Source organism: Syngnathus scovelli, chromosome 16, assembly GCF_024217435.2.
Source record: "Syngnathus scovelli strain Florida chromosome 16, RoL_Ssco_1.2, whole genome shotgun sequence".
In the NCBI taxonomy this organism is placed as follows: Eukaryota; Metazoa; Chordata; class Actinopteri; order Syngnathiformes; family Syngnathidae; genus Syngnathus; species Syngnathus scovelli.
Genome location: NC_090862.1, coordinates 4,314,593 through 4,338,269, shown reverse-complemented (window position 1 = coordinate 4,338,269; position 23,677 = coordinate 4,314,593). Strand labels below are relative to the sequence as shown.

At 41.0% G+C, this 23,677-nt stretch overlaps 1 protein-coding gene and 1 long non-coding RNA gene across 2 annotated transcripts in view; one reads left to right on the top strand and one right to left on the bottom strand.

Moving 5' to 3' along the window:
* Positions 1 to 3,739: 3,739 nt before the first annotated feature.
* LOC125983567 (uncharacterized) overlaps positions 3,740 to 23,677 on the bottom strand; it is a 31,338-nt gene continuing 11,400 nt past the window's right edge. The window contains exons 2-3 of the long non-coding RNA XR_007486745.2: positions 15,745 to 15,851; positions 3,740 to 3,847 (exon numbers count right to left, since the gene is read on the bottom strand). This is a non-coding gene — a long non-coding RNA (uncharacterized lncRNA). The remainder of the gene's footprint in view (positions 3,848 to 15,744; positions 15,852 to 23,677) is intronic.
* LOC125983566 (protein shisa-8) overlaps positions 8,402 to 23,677 on the top strand; it is a 36,958-nt gene continuing 21,682 nt past the window's right edge. The window contains exons 1-3 of the mRNA XM_049744929.2: positions 8,402 to 10,228; positions 10,420 to 11,034; positions 23,454 to 23,569. Of these exons, the coding sequence (XP_049600886.1) occupies positions 10,484 to 11,034; positions 23,454 to 23,569 (667 nt within the window). The 5' untranslated portion in view covers positions 8,402 to 10,228; positions 10,420 to 10,483. The remainder of the gene's footprint in view (positions 10,229 to 10,419; positions 11,035 to 23,453; positions 23,570 to 23,677) is intronic.

Sequence of the window (23,677 nt, the reverse complement as noted above, 5' to 3'; positions counted from 1 at the left end):
TTCATAGTCTTCAGCGGGCCACTTATGATTGATTTTATGACACAATGCTTCGGGCCAGTTTAAATTATATAATAATATATAAGGCGCATCTGACTATAAGGTGCACTGTCGGCTTTTGAGAAAATTTGAGGTTTTTAGGTGCGCCTTATAGTCCGGAAAATACGGTAATATGCCTGAGGTTTAAGAAATTATATCACTGCCAAAAACAGGCACTGGAACATAAATTTGCACATAAACAAAATTAAGAATGGTAAGTTCATTATCACAGATGTCATGATTTGCTTCAGGGCCAATTGCTGTGTTAAGTAACCAAGAGTTTGGCCTCAAATTATTTTCCCTTTCCCTCTCTGGCCGTACTCTCTGCTTGTTATCTTGATTACCACCACAGCGTCAGAAAAATCGCAGAAACTGCCCGGAAAACTGCTGCTGTCATGTTCTAAATTAGCTGGGGAGGTTTGTGCCTACTAGCGGAGGAATCAAGCTAGATGAATAAAATGGATCTGTCAGCAAAAGCCAAGGAGGGAAACGTTGTTTCCACAATCATGTTACATTTGCATGTTTTAGCCTGTCCAAGCGAAATGTGTTGAAATATTCAAAGGAACACATAAGAACAATACGTTGAGTGTTTGCCAGTTGAGTTTTAGAAATACATTGAAATAAATGTTTTATGTTGTTCTGCCTTTCTCCGGCCTCAAATGAAATCCACTCAACACGTAGCAACAACAATTTCTTTTGTGCTATAATTTAGCTTTGATTTAAATTGGAACAGACAGGAGTTAATTGGGGCACAGAAGCTTATCAGCGCACAGATTAACATCGGTGAACCTGATCTTTATTCGCCTCCACTTCTCCAGACTTGCAGTCACATGAGAGGCAAGCGCAAACATACCGTGCACAGTGCAATTGTTTGTAGCACACACTAATTAAGGATCGAGTGGGTGCTCCAAATGAATGTAATAAAATACAACAGAGATGCAATCATGAATGTTTGCGGGATAATTATATTGATTTGATGCCTCACACATATTTGACCCAAGTCAGACCCCGTAGACGTCTATTACTGTGGAGCTAATTATCTTTTGCATTAATTAATGTTCAGTTTGGTGTTTTAAAAAAAATATTATTTATATATTTATACAGTTATATATTTATATATTTAGACATTTATATATATATATATATTAAATTATATTTTAATATATATTTATATTAGCAATTATTTTGCTGGGGTTTATTATTTGATGTCTAATCAAGGCACTAATGTTTCTGCAATTAATGTTATTGTTTTTTAAGTCTAAGTCAAAGGCTTGAGTGAAATGCAGAGTGAATAAACCAATCATTTCGATCTACACTAAAATCTCTTTTTAAATGAATAAACTGCAGCCAGCCACACAAACACAAGCACCCTACACCAACCTCTCAGAGTATTAGCTCACCGGAAAAAAAAAAAAAAAAAAAGTCTCATTGGCTCAGCCTGCCATCCTTATGACCACATTATGATCATTATTCAGACATTGACCTTATCAGAGTGTGATTTGTTGCCTGCTCTACAGCAGCCTCATTACCAACCCATACAAAATCATACAGTATTCCATTTTTCTATCATACAGATTTGTTTTTTTAATATATATATAGTGACTTAAAGAAATACATACAAACAGTACATGGTTAAATAATTTTTTATATCATACATGCACCGATTCATTCATATTTAATGTTTTCATCAATTTTTTTAATGAACCATTTTCTCTTGTCAAACACACTGCAGAACGTTCTTTTACGGACATTTATTTATTCATCGAATGGTGTATGTAAGCTATCCTAAAACGATTTTACATGTAGAACTGAATTGGCTTTAAGATCACGTGTCGGTTTTAAGGGAATTTTTGCTTCGTCATACTATGCGGCATAAACATAGATGTCAATCGTCGATAGTTGTCAATAACGCTAATGCTTAGTGAGCAACGTGTCAAAGTTGCGTAAAAAAGTTGAGCGGTATTAGCATTGATTAGGCGCTGATGTAATCGATGACTGGGCGGTGTTAACTGGGAGGTTGAGCACCTCGCATGACTCCACACTAGGAGAAATCAATGATAAACTCCAGCTGATGTTGGAATAACATGGAAGTTCTACTAATTTTAGCAAGAAAAATTATTTAATTCAGCAGACAGCGTTATTTGAATCAGACTGGATTCAAAAGAATGCATTTTTTTTTCAGAATCAGTATTCTTTTATATTAAATATAGGAAGACAAAATTAATAAGGACTTCAAGAAGCATTTAATTGCTAATTAATCGTCTATAACATGCGAGCTGCTCCAAAAGTGTAAAGCCTTACGGGACTGGACGTACGTTAATTAATTCACATCCCGCCGCTAATTATTTTGCTTTCATTAATTAAACTGAAATGCACCTTTATGCCTCGCCTGGAGTTTTTTTTATCTTTGGGTTTGGTCTCCCTTGATTCAACACTTGCGGCTTCACGGCTCACCGCTGATGCTATTATTGTGTTGTGTGATACGCCCCCGGGCCGAATGACGAGCGTCTTGCTGTTTGCACCTTTTAAATGGAGGATTGTTAACAGGAAGTCAAATACAATCACAGTCAAGAGGCCTGCGCCGCCGAAACGTTTCAATCTGATCACCCCACAATGCAACAGTCTCCTCTGGTTGTCCTTCAACTCTCAATCATGGAATTAGGTGGGAAAAAAAAAATAACCAGCTTCAGGGTGGAACCTCCAAACTGAAAATGGCATGCACACAAAGCATTGGAACTAAAAGTCATACAGAGGTCATGGAAGCATCTAGAGTCATTTGAATTTTCCATTTTTCTCGTCAATTTTCTTGAGGATATTCTTGGCCCAGATAATAAATACTGAAAATAAAAAATGAACGGCGTTTAAAAGGGTTAAAATCTCTGGAGGAATGACTTGGGAATTTCAAATCGTGCTTTACTAAAGTTCATGCCTTGAGCAAGGATGCAGCAGAAGAAGTGCACTCCAACTGAACTTTAGCTACTGTCATGTAAATGGTGTTTGTGTGTATTTAACAAAACCAACGCCTACGTTGCTATTTTGCATGTGTGACTGATGAAAATGAACTCACGCATGAACAAGCGCGCTCGGCATTTTTCTTCAAAACAAGTCAAGCAGAATACGCGTCATTACTCTTACATTCATTCCATCACTTCCTGCCTCATCATACAAGTAATTGAGTCTCTTTATTGATGCTTGCGATTTAAACAGCTATTTTATGTTGCCATTAAATTAGCCAATAAATTAGTTGAAAGGCCACGTTGAAACAAAATAATAGATAAAAATATCAAATACAAATAATTGTCAAAAATCATGCAGAGTTTAGCATATATTAATTGCTAATATCTGATGATGCAACAAACCTCACAATGTTCTGTCTGAAAACAAAAAAAACATCTGCGTCAAGCTGCTGACACTTATAATATTGAGTCAAATGGTGTAATCGAATTCTTAACTTAACATTGAATTACGTCTCCCAAAAGATGAAGTGGTTCTGCTTTGCTCTGCTTCCTGCACTTTATCCATTCCATTACCATCAATAACGCCCGTTAGACGAGCCATGATGGCATTAAAAGATAGCGCGACACTTCTCTACGGCTATAATATGATCGTCATGTAATCTGCAAAGCTAATGAAAGTCACAGTGTATCGATTACAGCTGAGATAAATCGTCGGTGGGTCGTCTTGGGCCGGGTTGGAGGTGTAAAAAAATTTAAAAAAAATGGCGTAGAGTACTTACAGGTTTAGAATTTAAAACTGGAGTTTTATTTGGCCTGCAGTTCTTTCCAAAGGTCTCGACTTGTGAAGTTTCGAGCTGCGGCAAGAAAAAGAGAGAAAAGTTCTGCAGTTTGTTGTCAACATCAGGGATTTTAGAAGAACCACAAAGTCACTTGAGGTGCCAAAAAATCTCGACTGCACACAATTGGCCGCCACCCAGGGTTTATCTTTGAGAGTATTTGGGGTGAATGGTCCTTTAAAGGCCTAACTGAATTTGTTTGGCTGGAAGTAGGATTGTATAGCTCTCTTGGCACTTTGTGGAGCGCTAATGGTACAAGCGGTATTAAAACAGACGTGCTACGACATCCGCAGCTCACGAGTTACCGTATTTTCCGCACTATAAGGCGCACCGGATTATAAGGCGCACTGTCGGCTTTTGAGAAAATTTTTAGGTGCGCCTTATAGTGCGGAAAATACGGTAATTGTGAAAGCCGCCATTTATGAATGCATGAGTGACACTTGACATAAGCATGCAACGTGTGAGCCCCTGACAGAAGTACGCTAACATGCTAATACGCTAAGATGCTAATAGTTAAAAGACTGAAAAGGGAATGAAACAAGTAGGACCCGTCTCTGGCTTTGCTGTTAATAAAAATGAAACAAACTGAATTTCCGCCAAAAATCTGCTGCGTTAATGTGAAAAGACTCCCGGGCACAATCAGAAATCTGCAGTTTTCCCACAACGTCCATCTCTCAAAGTCCGACCATATTTAAGGGTGATTACATTTATTGTTTTTACGACTTACCATAAACTGTGCTTAATGTATTCTGTTAATTAAAACGTATGGCAAATTAAGTTTTTATGGTGGCGACAGTTTCACTTATTTCCGTTTCTATTATTTCCTACGGTGAAATGCGACTCAAACACATCGGCGTCAACCAGCGTCCTGGAACTGATGGTGTTCCATTTGAATGTTGAATGAGTTCACAAGTTCTTAGGATTTTACTCCACTCAAGCAAAATAGAGCAATGGTTGAGTCTGGCATTGCTAGAAGCTTCCTCCACTTGACTTGAAAAGCTTTTAGGACCATATCAGAAAAAGCTCTGACTTTGATGCGATCATATCAGTATAAAAAAAAAAAAAAAAAACAACCCAACAGCTTCCATCCCATCTATATTTACACCTCAGCGAATATAAGCGATTTATTGAGGTCTTGGACTTCTCCGGGATCAACAGATTCTCCTCGGCAAGCAGGTAATCTCCTGCCTGCTCCGGTTCAAACGTGTTTCTCCAAGTGCAAGAAGTTGATAAATATAGAAGTGGATAAATAGCTGCAGGCGGACACACCGTGAAAAAGCCACGTGACGTCACGGGCGAATAATGACTCACAGTTTCGGAATCGGCCGGAAACTAGGTTAATCCATCGAAATCCACCACTTTGATCACAAACAAGTGAATGTGCTGATTAAGCAAATGATAACCTTAACCACCAAAGTATGACATGTCATATTGCACATATGTGTGAGCTGGGCACGCCGCCTTTGCTTTCAACAGGATTTTACAAATCGGCTTTGTGTCAAAAAAAAAAAGTTGAGCAGAAGGAGAGCAAGAGAGCAAGTCGGGGAGGGTTCATTTCTTTTTTTTTCTTTTCCCTCTCGACATTTCTATCTCCTCAGTGTGGGAAGGCGCCAGTCATTCTCAAGCACTTGCTTTGTTCCAGCATTTCACTCCGAGCACCTTTTTCTTCCTTCACCTTTAGATGACCTTCTTATCTATCCACTCTGCACTGGGCCGTGTTTTCCTTGGCTCAAGTGAGGACAGAAGCCATCTCGGACCGGCTGATTGAGTTACTGCGGTTGTGCCCGCTGTCACACAGAGGCACAACGCATACACGCCATGAAGGCTTAGGGAGGGGAGGGGGCGAGGAGGCTGCTACCGCATGAGGATGAAACGGAGCCAGACGGCTAATAATGACACCGAGCTCCCAAACGAGAAGCTGCGGGATTATCCTCTATTGGTGTCTAATGGAAAGCATGACAAGTTAGATTTGTTAAGGTGATTTTTGGAATCATTGCTATTTAATGTCCGCCGTTAAACTTCACGAACGTGCAAAAGTCATCACACCTTTAAATCACTTTGTCGTTTCGCCCTTTCGATACGTGTCACCTCCTTGTACCAAATGTCCTCTCACGGCCCTGACTTGAGTTCCCCTGACTCCATCCCTTTTCCTCCCCACACTCGTCTCCACCCTGAACTAATCTAGTGTGAGTGACAGTCAGAGAGCACAGGAACGATGAGCAACTAAGCGAGCCAAAGGGAGTGACGGCGAGCAAGGAAAAGTCTCCGCTCCCCCGAGTGGAAACAGAGTAGGAGTGACAGGCGTGTCGTGGGCTGGTGTGGCATATACTCAAATTTAGTCGACATTTATACGAGCGGATGGGGAAATGAGTTGAGAAATAGAGAAAAAAAAACAAGGTACAAAAAGGTGATGAGAAAATATTTGAATCCCAGAAGCACTTTCGAGATCAAAACCAGATCGCAATGAGAGCGCCTGGTTATATAAAGGTGAAATCAAATAAATAAAAATTCTGATTGCAACAGCAGAATGTTTGATCCACCTCTTGTATTGGATCTCATTAACTTGCGCGGTGTACCTAATGAAGTGCTTGCTGTGCGTATATGTGGAAATCAATCTGAGCAGTAAATTGCTTCGCAAGGGTGAGTGAAAGGACATGAAGAAGGATTTGGAAAATATATGTTGAACCATCGCCGCATATTTCATGTCTTGTCATCCGTCAGCATCATCCCTCCCTCCACCTTTCCCGTTCCAGAACTCGCACGCATTGTCCTGTACGGTCGAGATGATGGCGTATTTGATAGCGAGCCAATCCTCTATCAGCGTTTTTTTTTTTTTTTTTTATCCGAAAGGAATGACAAGTTTCAAATTTAACAGAGGGCACTTTCATGTCAGGTTGAAATTGGCTGCTTGGCGGGAAAGGGATTAGTTGATTTGGGGCCGCGTCAAACCGTGTGGCACCATGAGTGCTCGCATTTGCATTTGTGTGAAGTCGCACATTTGTAATGTGCATGTGTGTTTATTTTCAGACTCTAGACTCGCATTGCAAAAGATTTGAAGGCAGTTTAGGCCGAGAGGGACTGGAATATAAACACACAGAGCGAATACAAACAAACAGGGAGTACTTGGAAGATCAGCACAAACTAAAGACATTTTTCTTTTGCAATATTTTGAGTAGGGACAAAAAGTCATCGGAATATAAAATAGAGAAATCTGGAAAAAAAAATAACGTTAAAAATATTATTTTCCTCAATGTTATTATTTCATCTGTGCAAAAATGTGCAAAAGTGACAATTAGCTTTTGTTCCCACCAGAATCTTTTAACCATTCATTAGAAATCCAACGTGCCGTTTTAAAACCGTATTTTCCTATCGCGTCCTCTCAAAGTCAAGGTCACGGCAATATCCTCCTTTTGAACAAATTCCATGCTCTGTATATTATTTAAATGTCATCCGCCTTTCCATCCTTTCGAAAAGGTGCAGGGGAGTGTGCTGACTCTTTCTATTTGTCTCTCTTCCTCTATAGGCCAAATATGTCACTTCCCCTTGAGGAAGCCCTTTCTCTTTTTTCCCCACTACCTGCCCTCACGCCCTTCCCATATATCACTCCTTGCATCCTTCCCACTCTCCCTCTGTCACTTCCTATTCCCATGTTTCTAATCCCCCCCCCTCCCAACCCCCACTCTTTCCTCCCTGGCGGTAATTCCTCACTTCTTTTCCTTTTCTCTCACTCAGGCACACTGCCATCATCCTCACCCTGCCTCTCTCCCCGCATTTTTTTCCCCTTACACTGTTTATCTCACTCTTCCCTCTTTCTCTTCTCCCTCTCCTCCGCCATCCATCCTTGTGATCTGGCTTCCTAAATCATTCCCGATAGACTGCAGCAGCACGCTCGCGCCACACATGCTCATATGGAGGAAAGAGTGTGCAGAGATTTTATAGCGCAGTAATTAAGCACACACACGCACACACACACACACACACACACACACACACACACACAAACCATACTTTACACACGCATGTCCGCCTGCAACGCACATTACCGACGCCTGCTCAGTCGGCGCTTGGACTCACAGGCAATGTTGTTAAAGTGGCACTATTGAATATAAAAAAATAAAGACGCCTTTGTTGTCGAAGAGATAGAAAAAAAAAAGTGTGCACGTGCAGACAGTTGGAAAAGAAAAAAGATGAGGAAAGGAAGGAAGGAAGGGAGGGAGGAAGGGAGGGAGTAAGTGAGGGAGGAAAATGAGTGAGGAAAATGAGGGAGGAAAATGAAGGAGGGAGGGAAAGAGAAAGGGAGGGAGGGAGGGATGCAGGGATGCAGGGATGCAGGGATGGAGGGATGGAGGGATCCAGGGATGGATGAAGGAAGGAAGGAAGGAAGGAAGGAAGGAAGGAAGGAAGGAAGGAAGGAAGGAAGGAAGGAAGGAAGGAAGGAAGGAAGGAAGGAAGGAAGGAAGGAAGGAAGGAAGGAAGGAAAGAAAGAAAACTGGGCAAATAATTTGGATGGGAAAAAGGCAAAAAAATGTGGGACAATGTTGAGACAAATGTGGTGGTGATCGTGGAGGAGAGTCAGCAAGTAAGACCTTGCGCTCATTTGCTCACAAAAGTGAACGTGGCTGTGAGAGAGAGAGAGAAAGCGAGTGAGCGAGAGAGAGGAGGGAGGAGTGAGCAGAAGAGGGAGGAGTGTTTGAGATATTGTCATCCAGTCCTGTCAGGGAACAGAAGAGAACGGCAGCGGGAAGCGTCAGCAAGTTACGGGATACGGACGCGGAGAAGAGCAACAAGGGAGCGAGGCGCAAATAAAAGGAATACCACACGGAGACAGACGCATCTGCGAGGGGCAACGATGGAATGACAGAAAAAGAGAAAGCATTTTGTTGCTTCCGGCCTTTCTGGTCTCTTCCCACTTCTGTTTGGAGCATCCCACAGTGAAAACACATACATATGATATATATCTAAAATTCCTATACATATATATCAAATTATGCCTGTTTTCAAAGAAGCTGGACAAGGAGAGAATTGACAATCTGTTGAGTGATTAGGGGGGGGGGGGGTGAGATAATATGCAACAATTTTCCCCAAACTGTTGCATATTAATAGATTGTTTTGGATCACTTTTTGTTCAGGTGCTCATAATGTGAATGGAAAATTGGAGCAACTTAAACCTGAGCCAGAACAAAAGAGCATCTGCTGCAGTCCAAGAGAGCTTCCTTTGAAAACAGGACATGTTTTGATGTGTCGATGGTAGCACGCTCGTGTTCCTGCTCCTGCTGCTGCTGCTGTCGCATCACCTCTTCACCGTCGTTGGGGAAATTCATTCTGGCTAAACTTATGCCAGTGAACAACTCCAAAGTGCAGAGAGAGCAAGTCTCTCTTGACCTCACGCTGATATTTTATTAGCTTGGAAACCAATCATGTATTTTGCAGGGGAAGAACGAGAGTGGGGCATTTCAAATTAAGGGTAGGAAGGAGTTGCTTCCTTTTTAATAGACAACCAAATAAATCCAGCATCTTTTTTTATTGCATCTCTTGTGCAGCATCACTCCAACATCCCCCCCCCCCTTTTTTTTTTTTCTTCCTCAAGTAGGACAAGGCTAAACAGACAATAGCTGGTGTCCAGGCTCTGTTACAAATCGTGGGATGCAAAGATAGGAGAGCTCGCAAGGGGCGGGCGGAAGGGAAGCAGGAGGGGGGTCAAGCAAAAGCAGACTGGGTCCAAAAAGCCACTGGACTCCCTGAGTGGTAACTGGAAGCCACTGTGTGTATGTTGTGTGTGAGTGTGTATGAGGAAAAAGACACCACCACACGTGGAAAGGGAGAGACGCCTCTGGACAGTCGTCATCTGAGGATTACAGCTGGATGAGTGCCCAGAGTTTCCTTTTAAACAACAGCTGCCTGTTGGCTCCTTGACTGAGAATAAATTGGGGAAAAAAAACAAAAAAAAACCATGCCTACCACTAAAATAAAAGACTTCCATGATGTCAGCGGAAAGATGAAAGATACGAGTTAATCGAGCGGAGTGGAGGAGGCGACAGAGAACTCCCGTGAGAGACAACACACTCCGGTGAGTTTTCCTTGGGACGTCGGAAGTGATTTGGCGCCGCTTATCAGATGTGTTAGCCACTCAGGAATACGAGAAATGTCCCTCAGATTGAGAAATCCTCCGAGATGGGACTTTGGGACTCTTTGTGAGTCTTAGAAGAATCCCCCCCCCCCCCTCCCTCCACCTGTTCTTCTTTTGACACTTTCAGAGATTGTTCTTTGACTGAGCAAAGTGGGAAACAGATTGCAGGAAATGCTCCAAAAACGTTTATTTGTGGCCAGCGAGCTTTTTTAAACTGGATCCACCGCAAGGATTTGTTTCCAACTTCTGGATGTCAAATGGAATTGTGAAAGGTGATGTTGATGGACCACACAAACACACACAATTTGTATTACCATTCGTTCCTTTTAAAGTACGATTTTTACTAGTCTCTGATTTCAAAACGAGTTATTCATCCGTTTGTTGAGTAGCCTAGCTGTACTTTGTAGCATGATCAGACACGTGAGAAGAATATTTAACTCTATATTTTTTTGTCCAAACCTAGGTTCTTTTATGTTGGCTCTTTCGATTACACATCAGCACTGAGGCATCAAGACCAAGGACCTAAGATGTCTGCCTACACGCGACCGATGCTGGTTAGCATTCTTCTAGGGTTGAGTTCTCTGGGTGGTCTACACCGTCGACCTTTGGGCCTGGTTTCAGCCCAGGTTCCTTCGAGTAACCTCACGACCGAGCCCTCGGTGTTACCGGAGGCCGCCCTGGCGACACCGACCCCGGAATCGGAGGATAAAACTCTAGGCGGCGGTAGTCGTTGCTGGGGCTACTACGACGTGATGGGCCAGTGGGATCCACCGTTCAATTGCAACGCGGGGATCTACAGCTTTTGTTGTGGCTCCTGCTTCTACCGATTCTGCTGCCAATTCAAAATCCACAGTTTGGATCAGACTTCCTGTTCAAACTACGACACGCCCGTCTGGGCCAACACCGGGAAACCGGCGGCGCCCGTCACAGAGGTCCATCAGGAACCAGACCGCGATCGAACCCACATGATCGTGTATATTATCTGCGGCGTGGTGGCCATTATGGTTCTCGTCGGAATTTTCACCAAGTTGGGGTTGGAGAAGAGTCGAGGTGGACAGACGGACATGACCAATTCCAGGTAGGACTTGAAGATATATCAAAACATTCCACACATTCTCACAAATGGATTTTTATACTGTATTATTAATGTCATTCATTATTAATTGCAGCACAGGAGCTAAATATCGGTTTGGATTCAGTCAGTTATTTAAATCAGATGTGACGTCTGAAGATGGAAGATAAAGATAGATTTTTTTTCCATGTGCATAATGACGCTTTTAGTTGATCTTTGGGTGGGAATTTAACAAAACGTGCACGGGGAGCCAGATTGTGTTTTGCTTGCATACTGGTGGTATAGCTGTTTCACATTGATGCTGGATTGATTGCTGTGACACAACTGTGACTCTGCCAATGTTTGGCCTCCAGTGAACGATCCGAAGAGAGCGGGTGGTTTTTGGATGGCTGGAATATTGAGCGGATGTGACTGGAAAGGAGCCAATGGTTAATTCTAGCGCACAGAACAGCGAGGACAAGAGAGAGACTCAGAGTGTGTGTCAGTGTGTTGGGTGTGACCGGCCAGCCTATTGGGTGTTAAGAATGGCACCATGGGGGCTCCTTTAAAATGCCGTCATTACCGGATCTCTCAGCCTACTCTGCGGATGAGTAAGACCATGGTGTGGAGTCTAATGGAGAGAGAGCGAGTGAGAGGACTGCCGGACACCAGTACTGATTAATCCCGGTTTTGTGACACCCATATGATTAAAGATGGCAGCTCTTGCCACATGCTATCCTCGGATATGCAAATAATAATAGAAATAATATATATATCAATATAAATTAAACAGATACAGCATGCATTGCAATATTGTGCAAAGCATGCTACTATTAATTACCTAAAATTTATGCAAAAATGGTGTAATTCCCACATCAGGCCAGTAGTTGGCGATGTGACGTTCTAAAAAACATTGCAATGCCAACATGGATGCAAAACTACTATTAAAAAATACAATGCACAATATATTAGCATTAGCTTCTGAAGGTATTTAGTGTGTTCTTTGGCGTCACGGTAACAAAAGCCATATTTAGCATTGGCCCTGCAGTATAGGGGGAGGGGTGCACTGCGTTTTCATTTGCATTAGGCAGGACGGTTCACTTTGAAGTGGATATTGTATGTAGTGATGTAACTATTTATCCTTTGGGGCATTTAGAAGGAAAACATGCTGCTATCAGGACACCTGGGAACTATTTCAAGTTGAGGGGGGAGAACAAGAATTTTAATTAGTCTTCAATTAACTTAAGATGGAAGAAGCACAGGAACGGGCCTAGTTCAGGTTCACCCACTTATACGTTTCCATTCAGAAAAAAAAAAGAGCTCATCTTTGCACGTCAATCACGCTATCAAAATTCACTCTCAACCTTTGATTGTTTGGAACTTCCCCCCAGCTGCGATCAAGGAAGGGTCCGTTCGTCACTATGCACGCCTGCGTTTGTATCACGGAGGTGCAGTGGATAAAATAAATCTTGCCACAAAGCTGTTAAGGTGCTAATGCGCTGAAACCTTGGGTCAGGCAATCACAACAGTCAGCCGTGCAATGATGTAAAGCTTCAAACACCCAACACACACACACGTATGCACACACACTTCTCATTACAGCTGTGCATCACTCCCTGTGTGTCCCCCCCCCCCCCATGCACTTCCCCTCATCTCCCAAGAGGCTGTTTTTGTTTTTCTCGTCGTCTGTTGGCGCGCCTGATACTGCTACAACATTAAAAATAAATCGGATCCTTTGATACATGATTCAGTCGAGGGAAGTTATACACCAAATATTTTTTAAGTAGTTAAGAACTACTAAGTCTTGACATACTTAGAAGTAGAGAACTTACTAAAATACAATAGCTGGTTTATTTTTCTGTGCTGGTTAAAGGTTTAAACTTCAATATTTTGAATGGAAAGAGAAAACAAAGGGCAGTAAGATGTTTTAGAAATTAAATTGAATTTAACAGAGGGACGGCTGCGCCGCTGTGGGTGTGATCATAGTCAGTCATGAGTGGGTAGCCTGATACTGCTACAACATTAAAAATAAATCAGATCCTTTGATACATGATTCAGTCGAGGGAAGTTATACACCAAATATTTTTTAAGTAGTTAAGAACTACTAAGTCTTGACATACTTAGAAGTAGAGAACTTACTAAAATACAATAGCTGGTTTATTTTTCTGGGCTGGTTAAAGGTTTAAACTTCAATATTTTGAATGGAAAGAGAAAACAAAGGGCAATAAGATGTTTTAGAAATTAAATTAAATTCAACAGAGGGACGGCTGCGCCGCTGTGGGTGTGATCACAGGTCAGTCATGAGTGGGTAGAATTGTTATATAGATAAACAAAAATAGCGTTATGCAAACAAGTCATTGAATTATGACTAAGTAAAAATATTTTGAGTTTAACTTCTCCTGAGAAATTATAAAAAATGTGGTTTAAATATCAAACAAAATTATTTTTATTTTATCACTATGATCGAACAGCCACGTGATTTTTTCTTCTTTTCTTTGTTCGGGGAACAACTTTGCAGTTGAATTTATTAGTGTTTACATTGTTTCAAACACACCCGGTAGAGTAATGTTGCTGTCTTTCCTTTTAATAGCATTACCCAAGTCATCATAAGTTATTCCCCAAAAGAGCTTTGCGTTCAAGGGCACAACCAATTGAATGAGTCACAGGGGATCCGAAGAACCTTTTCCATTGGTCATTGGATTGCTTTACTGTATTGTATTTCATCCTCAGCGCTTTCTATTTCCTTTATTGTTCAGCCCCCGTGGCACTTTTCATCATCGCTTGTGACAGGTGTTTACAGCAAAGCGATGAGCGCTCACACTGTTACGCTTTTCTCAAACGGTTCGAGCCACAGCACGAGTTTCAGCGCGCGTGCTGGGCGCCGCCGCCGCTGGAAAACACGTTTGTTTTTCCAAAGTTAATTACATTTGATGGGGATCAGCTTTAAAAGTTGCCAAATGATTGCAAATATCTAAGAGGGCAGTGAAACAGACGATAAATGAAAGAGAAATTAGAGATTAAAAAAAAATGTTTTTCACAAAAACAACTTGTTAAATTAATTCCCCAGGACGCGCTAGTCTCTTGTTTGAAAATATTCTTTGATGGTGCAACTGTTTGGGAAAATAGATTTGCACGCTCTTAATATAATAAAGATTTTATAATAATAATCATTCTTGCGGGGATTTGGAGCGGATGATAACAATGATTATTTCCATCTGTGATGTTCCTCGGTATCTTCAAAACACACGAGGGACAAACTATTGTCAGGAAGCACTTACAAAGTCAATCAGAGGACAGAAACGTCCTTCGTTGAATTATTAGTAACTGGATTAAAATTTCATTTTGTTTTTAACATCTCCGCATTGAAGATACATATAAACTGCAAATTTTCTAACGTATCCTGTCCTTATTTATTTCCACATTAAAGCAAAAATCGCATTACATATTTCCAATCTTTGGCCGCGTGTTTATGACAGATGGTCCAACGCTTACAAAGCATAGTCCAATTTTTACAGGATCCATGTGCTCATATTAATCATATGCAACGTGGGGAAAAAAAAACCTGATAAAAATATAAGTGTGTTGCTTTTATGGACTGCAGCTTCCATGATGTCATTCAGCTCCCTTACTTCATGTCCAATAAAAATGCAAAGCGGCGTGTGTAAAAAGTGAATTAAATCTGCATTTATAAATATAATCGTTTCACATCAGTAAAAATCCCCACGGCGCATTATTACGATTATATTTTTGAACCTTCACAAACGCCGCAAGATATTTATTATTTATTTCCTTCCTATGAGTGTTTTTTTTTTTTTTTTATGTTGGACTGAGTCTTGGGTGGACTCGTATGTACTATATGCGTTGGGGTCGGTCCAAGGCGGGTTCCATTTGCACTCCGATGGTCCTGATAACGGTCTTGTTCCAGAGGAGATTGACACTGGCTACAAGTGGTAGTGACAGAAAATCAACAGCTTACATGGAGCTGCTTGCTGGAGCATGTAAAGTGGTAAGCAGTAGGAGCGTCTATGTGCTATATAGTACCTTCAAGTTTATGTAGGAATCGAAATATACAATATACGCTAGTATTGTTCATGGAGACGTGAGGTTTTCTCTTGTCAAGGTTTGACAAGTTATAACTATTTATTTTTTACTATTTTTATGATTTGTGTTATATTTTGTGTCCCCGGTCACAAGATTTTTTTTTTTATTTTTTTAAATGCACCATTTCTTGTCAGATGAGCCGTAAAAAAAAAAAAAAGCGAGTTGATGACACACATTCTAAAATCCCGTAATGAGAAAAACAAGCAGTTTCTTGTTGCTAAATGTCAAGATTCTTAATCATCATTATTTTTATTTTACACATTCCTGCAATTTTAGCTTTTCTCCGGAATGGCTCGACTCTAATCCCAATTAGATGATGTCTCTGTTTTAAATATGCTGGCAAGAGCAACTGAGGTCATAGGTGACACCATATTTCTTTTCTGTTTCTCCTTTCTACTGATTATTTCTTGCTGCCTTTGTACCGAGAAGAAACTTTCAAACGTGGCCGAGCAGTGTTGCATTCTTATGAGGTCAATATCTCAAAGTCAAGTCTCACAAGGGGGGGAAAAAAAAAGGAAGCAAATGAAAAAAATGATGGTGGGCTGCCGTGAAATAACAACACAGCGATAGAAAAAGAACAGGACAGGGCGAGATTCCTCATTCCAAATCAGGCATGATGGTCAAAATCCAACTTACCTTATCCATCCACTCCTCCTCCTCACCACTCATCTCTTTTGCAATCCATCATCTTGCTTCCCATTTTCACTCCCTCATCCTTCACTCCGACATCTGCTTCCACTGGTCTGTAGACAGACATGACATATGAGAATTGTAGTCGTTTTTAATCATTAATCCAATCATTATTCAATGAATGATTCATCTTTTCAGTAAAAAGACAAGTCCTGTCCAGATTATTTCAGTTTTGCCTTCCAAAAAACAAGCTTTAGAAACTACCTGATCCTGCCATAAGCAATAAATCCAGCCTGACTCGGCTGTTAAAAGATAGATGGGAGGAAAGAAGGCAGACAGCTGTCTTGAGAAACTGCACAAGACAAACAAGCTCATAGAAAGGTGCCATGAAAGACAAGGAAAGAAAAGAAGGACAGCATATGGTTACATGGGGGGGGGGGGAAATCCAGAGGAGCTCAGAAAGTCGGCTTGTTGACATCCTCATTGCTAAAAAAAAATATTTTTTTTTGTCTACAACCTATATATTTTATTTATTTTTATTTTTTAAATTTTATTTGATTCATATTCATTTTATATTTTATTTTATTTATATTATGTTATTTTATTTTATTTTTTTCAGCCTTGCTGGCAGTGCCGCAGTCTCCGGAGAGCTATTCCTCACTTGTCCGTCCACCTGTTTACCGATCCTTTGCATTTCCATTCCAGCCACATACGACCGCTATTGCCTCTCTTTGCACAAATGAGCGTGATAAATCTTAAGAAGGACGCGGCCTTCTCTATATGCTGAACACACATTGTGGCTCAAAGGCAGTGGATGTCCTAACAGATGTTAACTGCTTTCATTTAAGAAAGGGAGGAGGGGAGGGAGGGGCCGAGAAGATGCAACGCGCTTTGAATAGCACCTTCCGAACCCGAGCGCAAAGTTATGCAAAGTCACAGTTAATGCTGCGTGCTAAAAAAAAAAAATGGCGGTGACGAATGGGCTCACCCAACCTTAACGTCTTTATTGTAAGATAGCTGCAAACTCCCATAAAAACTGACAATGAAAATAAATTCCTGTACTCACACCCTTATCCAAGCTAAATTGAATCTGTTGTTTAGTAAAATATTTGAATGTGACGAGAGCAAAATATAGACGAGCAATTTAATTGACTATATCTACCCAAACGGTTCATGCGTGCGTTACATCTTCACTCACATGTGTCACGGAATTATTTACACGTTCACATATAAGCACTCGGTGTATCATGAGCGGTTGTTTACACTTCACTTTGCCTCTAAATCTTTTTATGCCACTTTCACTTTCCCTCACTATTTACCTCCAACTCCCCGTGTCCCTTTACGTGATGAGCTTCCGAGCTGCGGCCGTTACGTGGATTTATGAGGGTTTTCCTCTCACTTTAGGAAAATTGATAAAATCCTATTTTGATGCATGTTTGTCTTATTTGTCCAGTGAGATAGGCGAGAAGGCTTTGTTGATATTAGCAGTAACATATATGTTTACAGTTTGGAATAAATTGGACAATTTTTAGATAAGAGTACATTGCATCCACTCTCAGCAATAAACTAAGCAAAGAAAGCTAGGAAGGGCTGAAGATGCTACAAGTGTGTGTATACGTGTGTGTATGTGTGTGTTGTCGGTGAGTGTGAGTGAATCAGAGGACAGTTTGTCATGTTGCTGCTCCACAGCTCTGATCCGAGCTGACAGGTGAAGCTAAGCGCAGCTAAACAGCACACGTAACGGGGGAAAGAGCGAGATAGAGACACAGAGAGAGAGGAGTGAGAGTGAGAGAGAGAGGAGAAAGCAAGACAGAAAAAAAAAGTGAGACAATAGGAGAGAGAGAGAAGGAAAGAGGGACAATGTCCGCGTGAGAAAACGAGGAATGGCGAGATCAGTTCGAGCGTAATTCAAAAGGGAACAAGGCAGACGACTGTGTCGAGAGAGAACGAAAGAAAGGAAGGAATTGAGATTAACTGATGGAGAGAAAAGATTGGTTAAAATTGGCATTTAATCAAAGAAAAGAACTCAGCGGGTAACGTTTTATATTCTTTTCACTCCATTTATCTACCACCACCACTCCTACTCGATTAGCAGGTCCTCTGATATGGGGCCTTGCGCAACACAGGAAAAAGGCGGAATATTAAACATAATTCTGAAAGAAACTTTAAATCAAAGCCTCATTATTGCGACACAAAATTTAAAACAAAAAAAGCAGTTTTCACAAAATGCTATTCAATTCAGAATGCTCGTCCAAACATCCAAAGAAATGTCACTTTTTAACAGGCAGCACTCTAATATATACATATATAACTATTTTTTTTTGAGCATGAGCGGCATACAGTTGGGACAGCTTGATAGATTACAAGTCTTTACTTGGTCATGTGACGTGGTGGAGGGGGGTCAAAGACAAGACTTACTACCCATAAGTGAGTGATGTGCTCATTTCGTTCCGAGACTTTGGCAAGGCCTGTTGATCCATTACTATATTACACTGCACTTGACACTCCCTGCAGTACCTACCCAGGGACTGTTGTTATTTCTCTCGTGCGCCTTTTCTCGAACTTTGAGGTAAACGCACCGTGAAGGCAATATGTGCGGCCGCTGAGTCATTTTGACGACACGGCCTTTTCGAGGTCGCTCAACATATTGGACCGAATGTTAGGACAAAAAGTGACAGATACGTTGTTTTAAATTAAATATTAAGGGAATACTAGCTAAGCTGCATTCCCGACACCGCAAATAGTTCTTTCTCCGAAGCCTCCAAAAATGGAGAGAATAATAATAACACGTGCTTGCTTTGCGAACGAACACGTGTCTCACCTTCATTTAAAAAAAAGTGCGCCTCGGGTGAATAACTCACGCGGGTCACACACGTCCCTGCCTGAGGTTGTAATCCAAGGTCACTTAACTCTGCATTTCATGATCCAGCGTCTCCACAGGACACCGATGACAAGCTAGTAATTTATCACGGTGGCCGTGACTTTGACACATTTTACATGACATGTACAGCCTGTGTATGATGGCTAAGCAAGCGCCATCATAAATGACATGAAAGGGAGGATTGATCTTTTCAAAAGGCATCTCACCACGATGGATGGTTGAGATGTTGACCCTGACGGGTGACAAGTGATTTCTTTTCTCCTTCGCAGGGTGAGAATTTCTTATTAAACATTAAAGTTACGTATAAAAAAAATGGAAAAAAAAAATATATATATATTTATTTATTTATATTTATATATTTATATATGTATTTATATTTATATATTTATATATATTCTATTTTTTTAAATTTATTTATATATTTTCTTAATCACTTATTTCTAAAATAAACAATTTCAGGTGCTTGGAATGGGGGTAAAAAAACCTAAAATAATATATTAAATAATAAATAAATAATATATTAAGTTATTTGCCATCCAAGAGTTATTTAAGAAGTTAAGACGGCAATGCAGAGCTGATAAAAACAGAGCAATGTAATACAGAATAGTGATGGATGACAGTGTATCACAGCATCATCACAGCATTATTGATTATCATCAATAATGCCAAAAGCCTGGCAATTTGATTGATTTTCTGTTGAAAAATGTGGATGCACGCAAGTCTAGGTTTGTGTGTAGGCAAATTTATGCGTGGGCTGTGTGTGCGTCATCATGCTGCTGCATGTTACAGAATAAGTCCCTTGAGCAAAACGAACCCATGGGAATGCTTTTGGTTGTTTCTAAAATCGTCCTAAACCCTAAAAATAATGAGAAAGGGGGGGTAGTGACTCAGAAGGTGACATATGGTATTTTCGGTGACATCATATTTACCAACGCCGCCTTCTCAGCACTGCAAGCCTGGCACTGACTGGTTCACTGGGCCTGCAGCATGTTGGCTTCTTTTTGTCGCAACCCAAAAAAATATGCATATGTGTTTTAAAACTTAGCCAACTGCCCATGCTAATTAGCCAATGGGAAATTTAGCATTGCTATCTATCAGCAGGTGGAGAAATGTTGAATTTGAGGTGGATTCCCGAAGGAATGCAACATTTTGGAACGGCCTCTAGTGTGTCATGATCGTGGCTCCGAGACAGCGCATGAGCATAAACAGGCCCTGGCTTGGCGGCCACTCAGCCATGCCAAGGGACATTATTTGGCAGCTGTCAGCTCTAATAGGAATACAGCAGGGTGGGAGACGGATCCAGGCTCTGTACCAAGCCTACAAGGGAGCACTATCTGGCAGCCATAACACAACTATGTCTGCAGTGTGTGTTGGTGTACAAATGCTAGTTTGCCCCCACAGACCAGTGTATCAGATGAGTGTTCACTTAGCCTACTTTTGGCAAAAAAAAAAAAACCTTGTGTGTGCATTTGTGTGTGTGTGTGTGTGTGATTGTGGGGTTTCCTTGTGATCACAGTGGTGGGCTACGATTAATTTTATATGATGAGTAGATGAGAACAAATTGATAACTTGAGCATTGCTTTGGACCTTATTATAAATGCTGCATACTATTTACAAATATAAACACTTGAATTGAATGCTTGGAGGGGAAAAAAAAAGCTTAACAGACAAAAATCCAAGTTAATCGCATTACAGATTTTCCCAGCAGCTTTGGTAAACCTAGAAAACAGTCATTCAAACACACACTGAATATTCGATTGACTTTCCAATTATAACAATTAAAGTGATATTTGGAGTTATGATGGAAGCCAATGAAAAGCTCGTATCGGGATTAAATGTTGCTGTAAAGTTACTGTTGCTTTATTGTGGGTTGGACTTTTTGTTGTGTATAAAAAAAACACATCTGCCTCCATGTTTCCGTCCACATTGGGTTAGCAGCCCTTGGAATGATCTGTGGGTGGTGTTTACCCCACACTAACCTGCTGTGACAGTGAGGAGTGATTCAGCTCCAAAATGCTGTGTTATATTATACGCCCCCCAGGAACTGGTGTATGCGTGTGTGTGTGTGTGTGTACAATAGTGAATGTCGTATTCAATGACTAGAGGGGGGCGTTTTTCTCGCTTTATTTTTAGCATTTTTTAGCAATTCAGAACAGGGGGTGAGCATATTTAGTTATACAACAAGCACGCCACAATCTTATGATCATGCGCAACTTGCAACTCGTTGCAGCTGTTTGTTTTCACAGTGGTTGACTCCTTCACCCTTTGTGTTATGCCATTTACAAACTAAAGTGCGGTGGCCTGGCCTTCTCTCCTCCGCTCTTAAAAAAAAAGAGAGGCTAATGTGGGTGAATGAGTTAATCATGCAGGATTTTACTCACGTCATAACAACAACAAGGATGTTAAGTGTTTAGTTGGGTCACCACACACTGGCAGAGCTAGGATTTTTTTTTCTTTTTTTAACAAACCCCAAAAATGCTTTCAAAAATTCAAAGAAAAAAAAATACCCTGGCCTGGAACCTGCAGAAAGAGGGGGGAGGCAGTGCCCCCATAGCCCCCCCTCTAGCACTGCCACTGGAAATTACAGTATAGAATTGATATCACAGACCAAAAGGTCTAACTTTTATTCCGAATAAGACAACAATAGCTTTTCACTCCATTTAGTTGGTCTGTATCTATTTCTAGCGATCCAAATTATACTCCTCACGTCCATTTCCTTCCACTGCACAAAAATGCTCGGCTGAACATCTAATTATTCCAATTAAAAGGCAGATTAGATTCATAGTTCTTTGCACGCAATTCCGCCAAAACCGTCGGCGCTGACATTCAACTCCATCAGATCTTGTTAACTGCAAACCTTCACCAAACGACCTCAATGGCCAACCGGTAGCACGGTAGCAGTTATCGTGAAATTGATCTCGAACATCACCCGCATTAAAAAGTGATTGGAAGGTTCCTTTGGCGCTCATTTTGCTCTTCTGCTGACATCTGTTTGACATTAAAGCTGGAATATGTATTTCATGTTAGCTAGCTAATATCACAGTATCGGTTAAATGACAGCAAAAGCGGATGAACTGTTATTATGCATAGTTAATAACAGCTCCAACAGCTCGATGGAAAGGCCGCCGCCGCCGCTTTTTAAGCTTTATTATACTTACTAGAGAAAAAAATGATGTGTTGCTGCGGGTTGTGAAAAAAAAAAGAATGACGACTCAATTTGTTCTCATTTTTACCCATCCATTATCAGAAAATATGACTTTTATTAGGTTGAGTGACTTGTGGTCTTATCTATTATCACAATTGAGAGCCGTGAGTTTTTTTTCTAACAAGTGTGAAATTGTCATTACAGAGTTTTTTTGGACGTTTATTAGAGGCTAATCTCTTGCTGAAATATTTGCCTTCATATTTTATTTAGAACACTGCAAACAATACGCTGGCGTGTTTCGAGACGAATATTTAACTTGTGGATTACAACTAGAGTCGTTTGCTGATTTTAGTATGTGGGCGTCATGTTTATCAGTGGAATAATATGACAATGATAATAACACTGTCAAAATGGCTCAGGATCAATATAATAATTTGTCTAAAGGTCTTCCCTTCTTTGTTAGAGACAAAACGTTTTGTTAAAAGGTCGGAGAGCTCCAGTAGATCAATAAAAATTTCAAGATTACAATTTTAATTGCAATGGAAAAAAGCAACATACGGTGTTTATTCAAGCGCAATATCGACAGAAAGTCGGAGTTGAGTCCAGACACTGCTGGGACAATCCAGAACGAGATGACAAAATGAGAAAAAGTCAGACAGGTATACAGCAGCAATGAAAATGAAGCATCGAGCAACAACAGGAGGGGAGGGGGGGAGTGATGTCGGAAGTGGGACACCGAGACAATGAGATAGACAGGAAAGAGAAGATCTTTCCTGGGACATATCTGGAGAATAACAAGTGCTTTTTACGTCTCCGGAAGGGTCTGAAAACATGGCGAGTGGGAGGGGGAAAGTGGCACAGAGCTGGCTTTATTACCATGCAAAATGAGAGCTGGGGGAAAAGAGAGCAAGACAGACGAAAAAGCGCAATGGAAGCGGACAGATATTAACCAGATGAAAGAGAATCGGCGAGGCCAAGCGACTACATTATGTTCTTCATGGCTGCGCTCTTCAATCTCTGCCCTCATTTAGAAGCATAGCAAACGTGGGCGCTTGATTGTGTTCGCTGTCAAATGTCAAACATGAATCTGCGGGGAGGGTCGCAAATGCTGACCCAGCCTTGTAATTATGATATTACATTTTGCAAGGCTAATGACATCATTGACACAAAGTCACTTTGAATATATTTTTGCTGGTTGGGGGAAAAAAAGGCCGCAATTGAAAATAAATATTCAGTTCAACTCAAGTTCTGCTTATTTAGAAAAATGCAACTCCAGGATGGAGCTCACTCAAAAAATCAAACATTAAAATAGAGTCTGTGGTTTTAAAAAAACAACAACTTTTATCTGCTGGTGCAGGTTCTTTCACCAAATACTTTGTTTCTGAACTTGTTCAAAGGCAGCCAACAACAAAAGATGGCGAGAAGGGAAACTCACTTTTCGACATTCCCGTTGGCAAACACCCAGAGTATTCCTTTTTATCTTTGAATTCACTTTCTTGACGAGAACTCAAAAGAACTTCCTGTAAGAATCTGTCGCTTTATGAAGACGGACACTGGGCGACTTATCTCCAGAATTTTCCTAATAAATGTACTCCTCATCATTTTAGCCTTCAGATTTCTAGCATCACTAATCGTCGCTTTTCCCCTTCTTTGCTTTTTATGTAACCTTTTTTTTTTCCTCCTCCTCAGGACTTTGACAGAGCTGCTGAAGCAGCCAGGCGAGGCGGGAGTTGTAGATGGAACCGGAATACAGCACCCTATAGGGACCAACGGGATCTCGGCCAGGGCGTTACGCTCCAACAACGGTCAGTCGTCACACTAAAGCTCACCCTCAAACTGACAAGACATTGTTGGCCATTTAGTTTGGTGAGAGATATGAGGAGAACGGGACAGAGCGACGTAACCACACACTC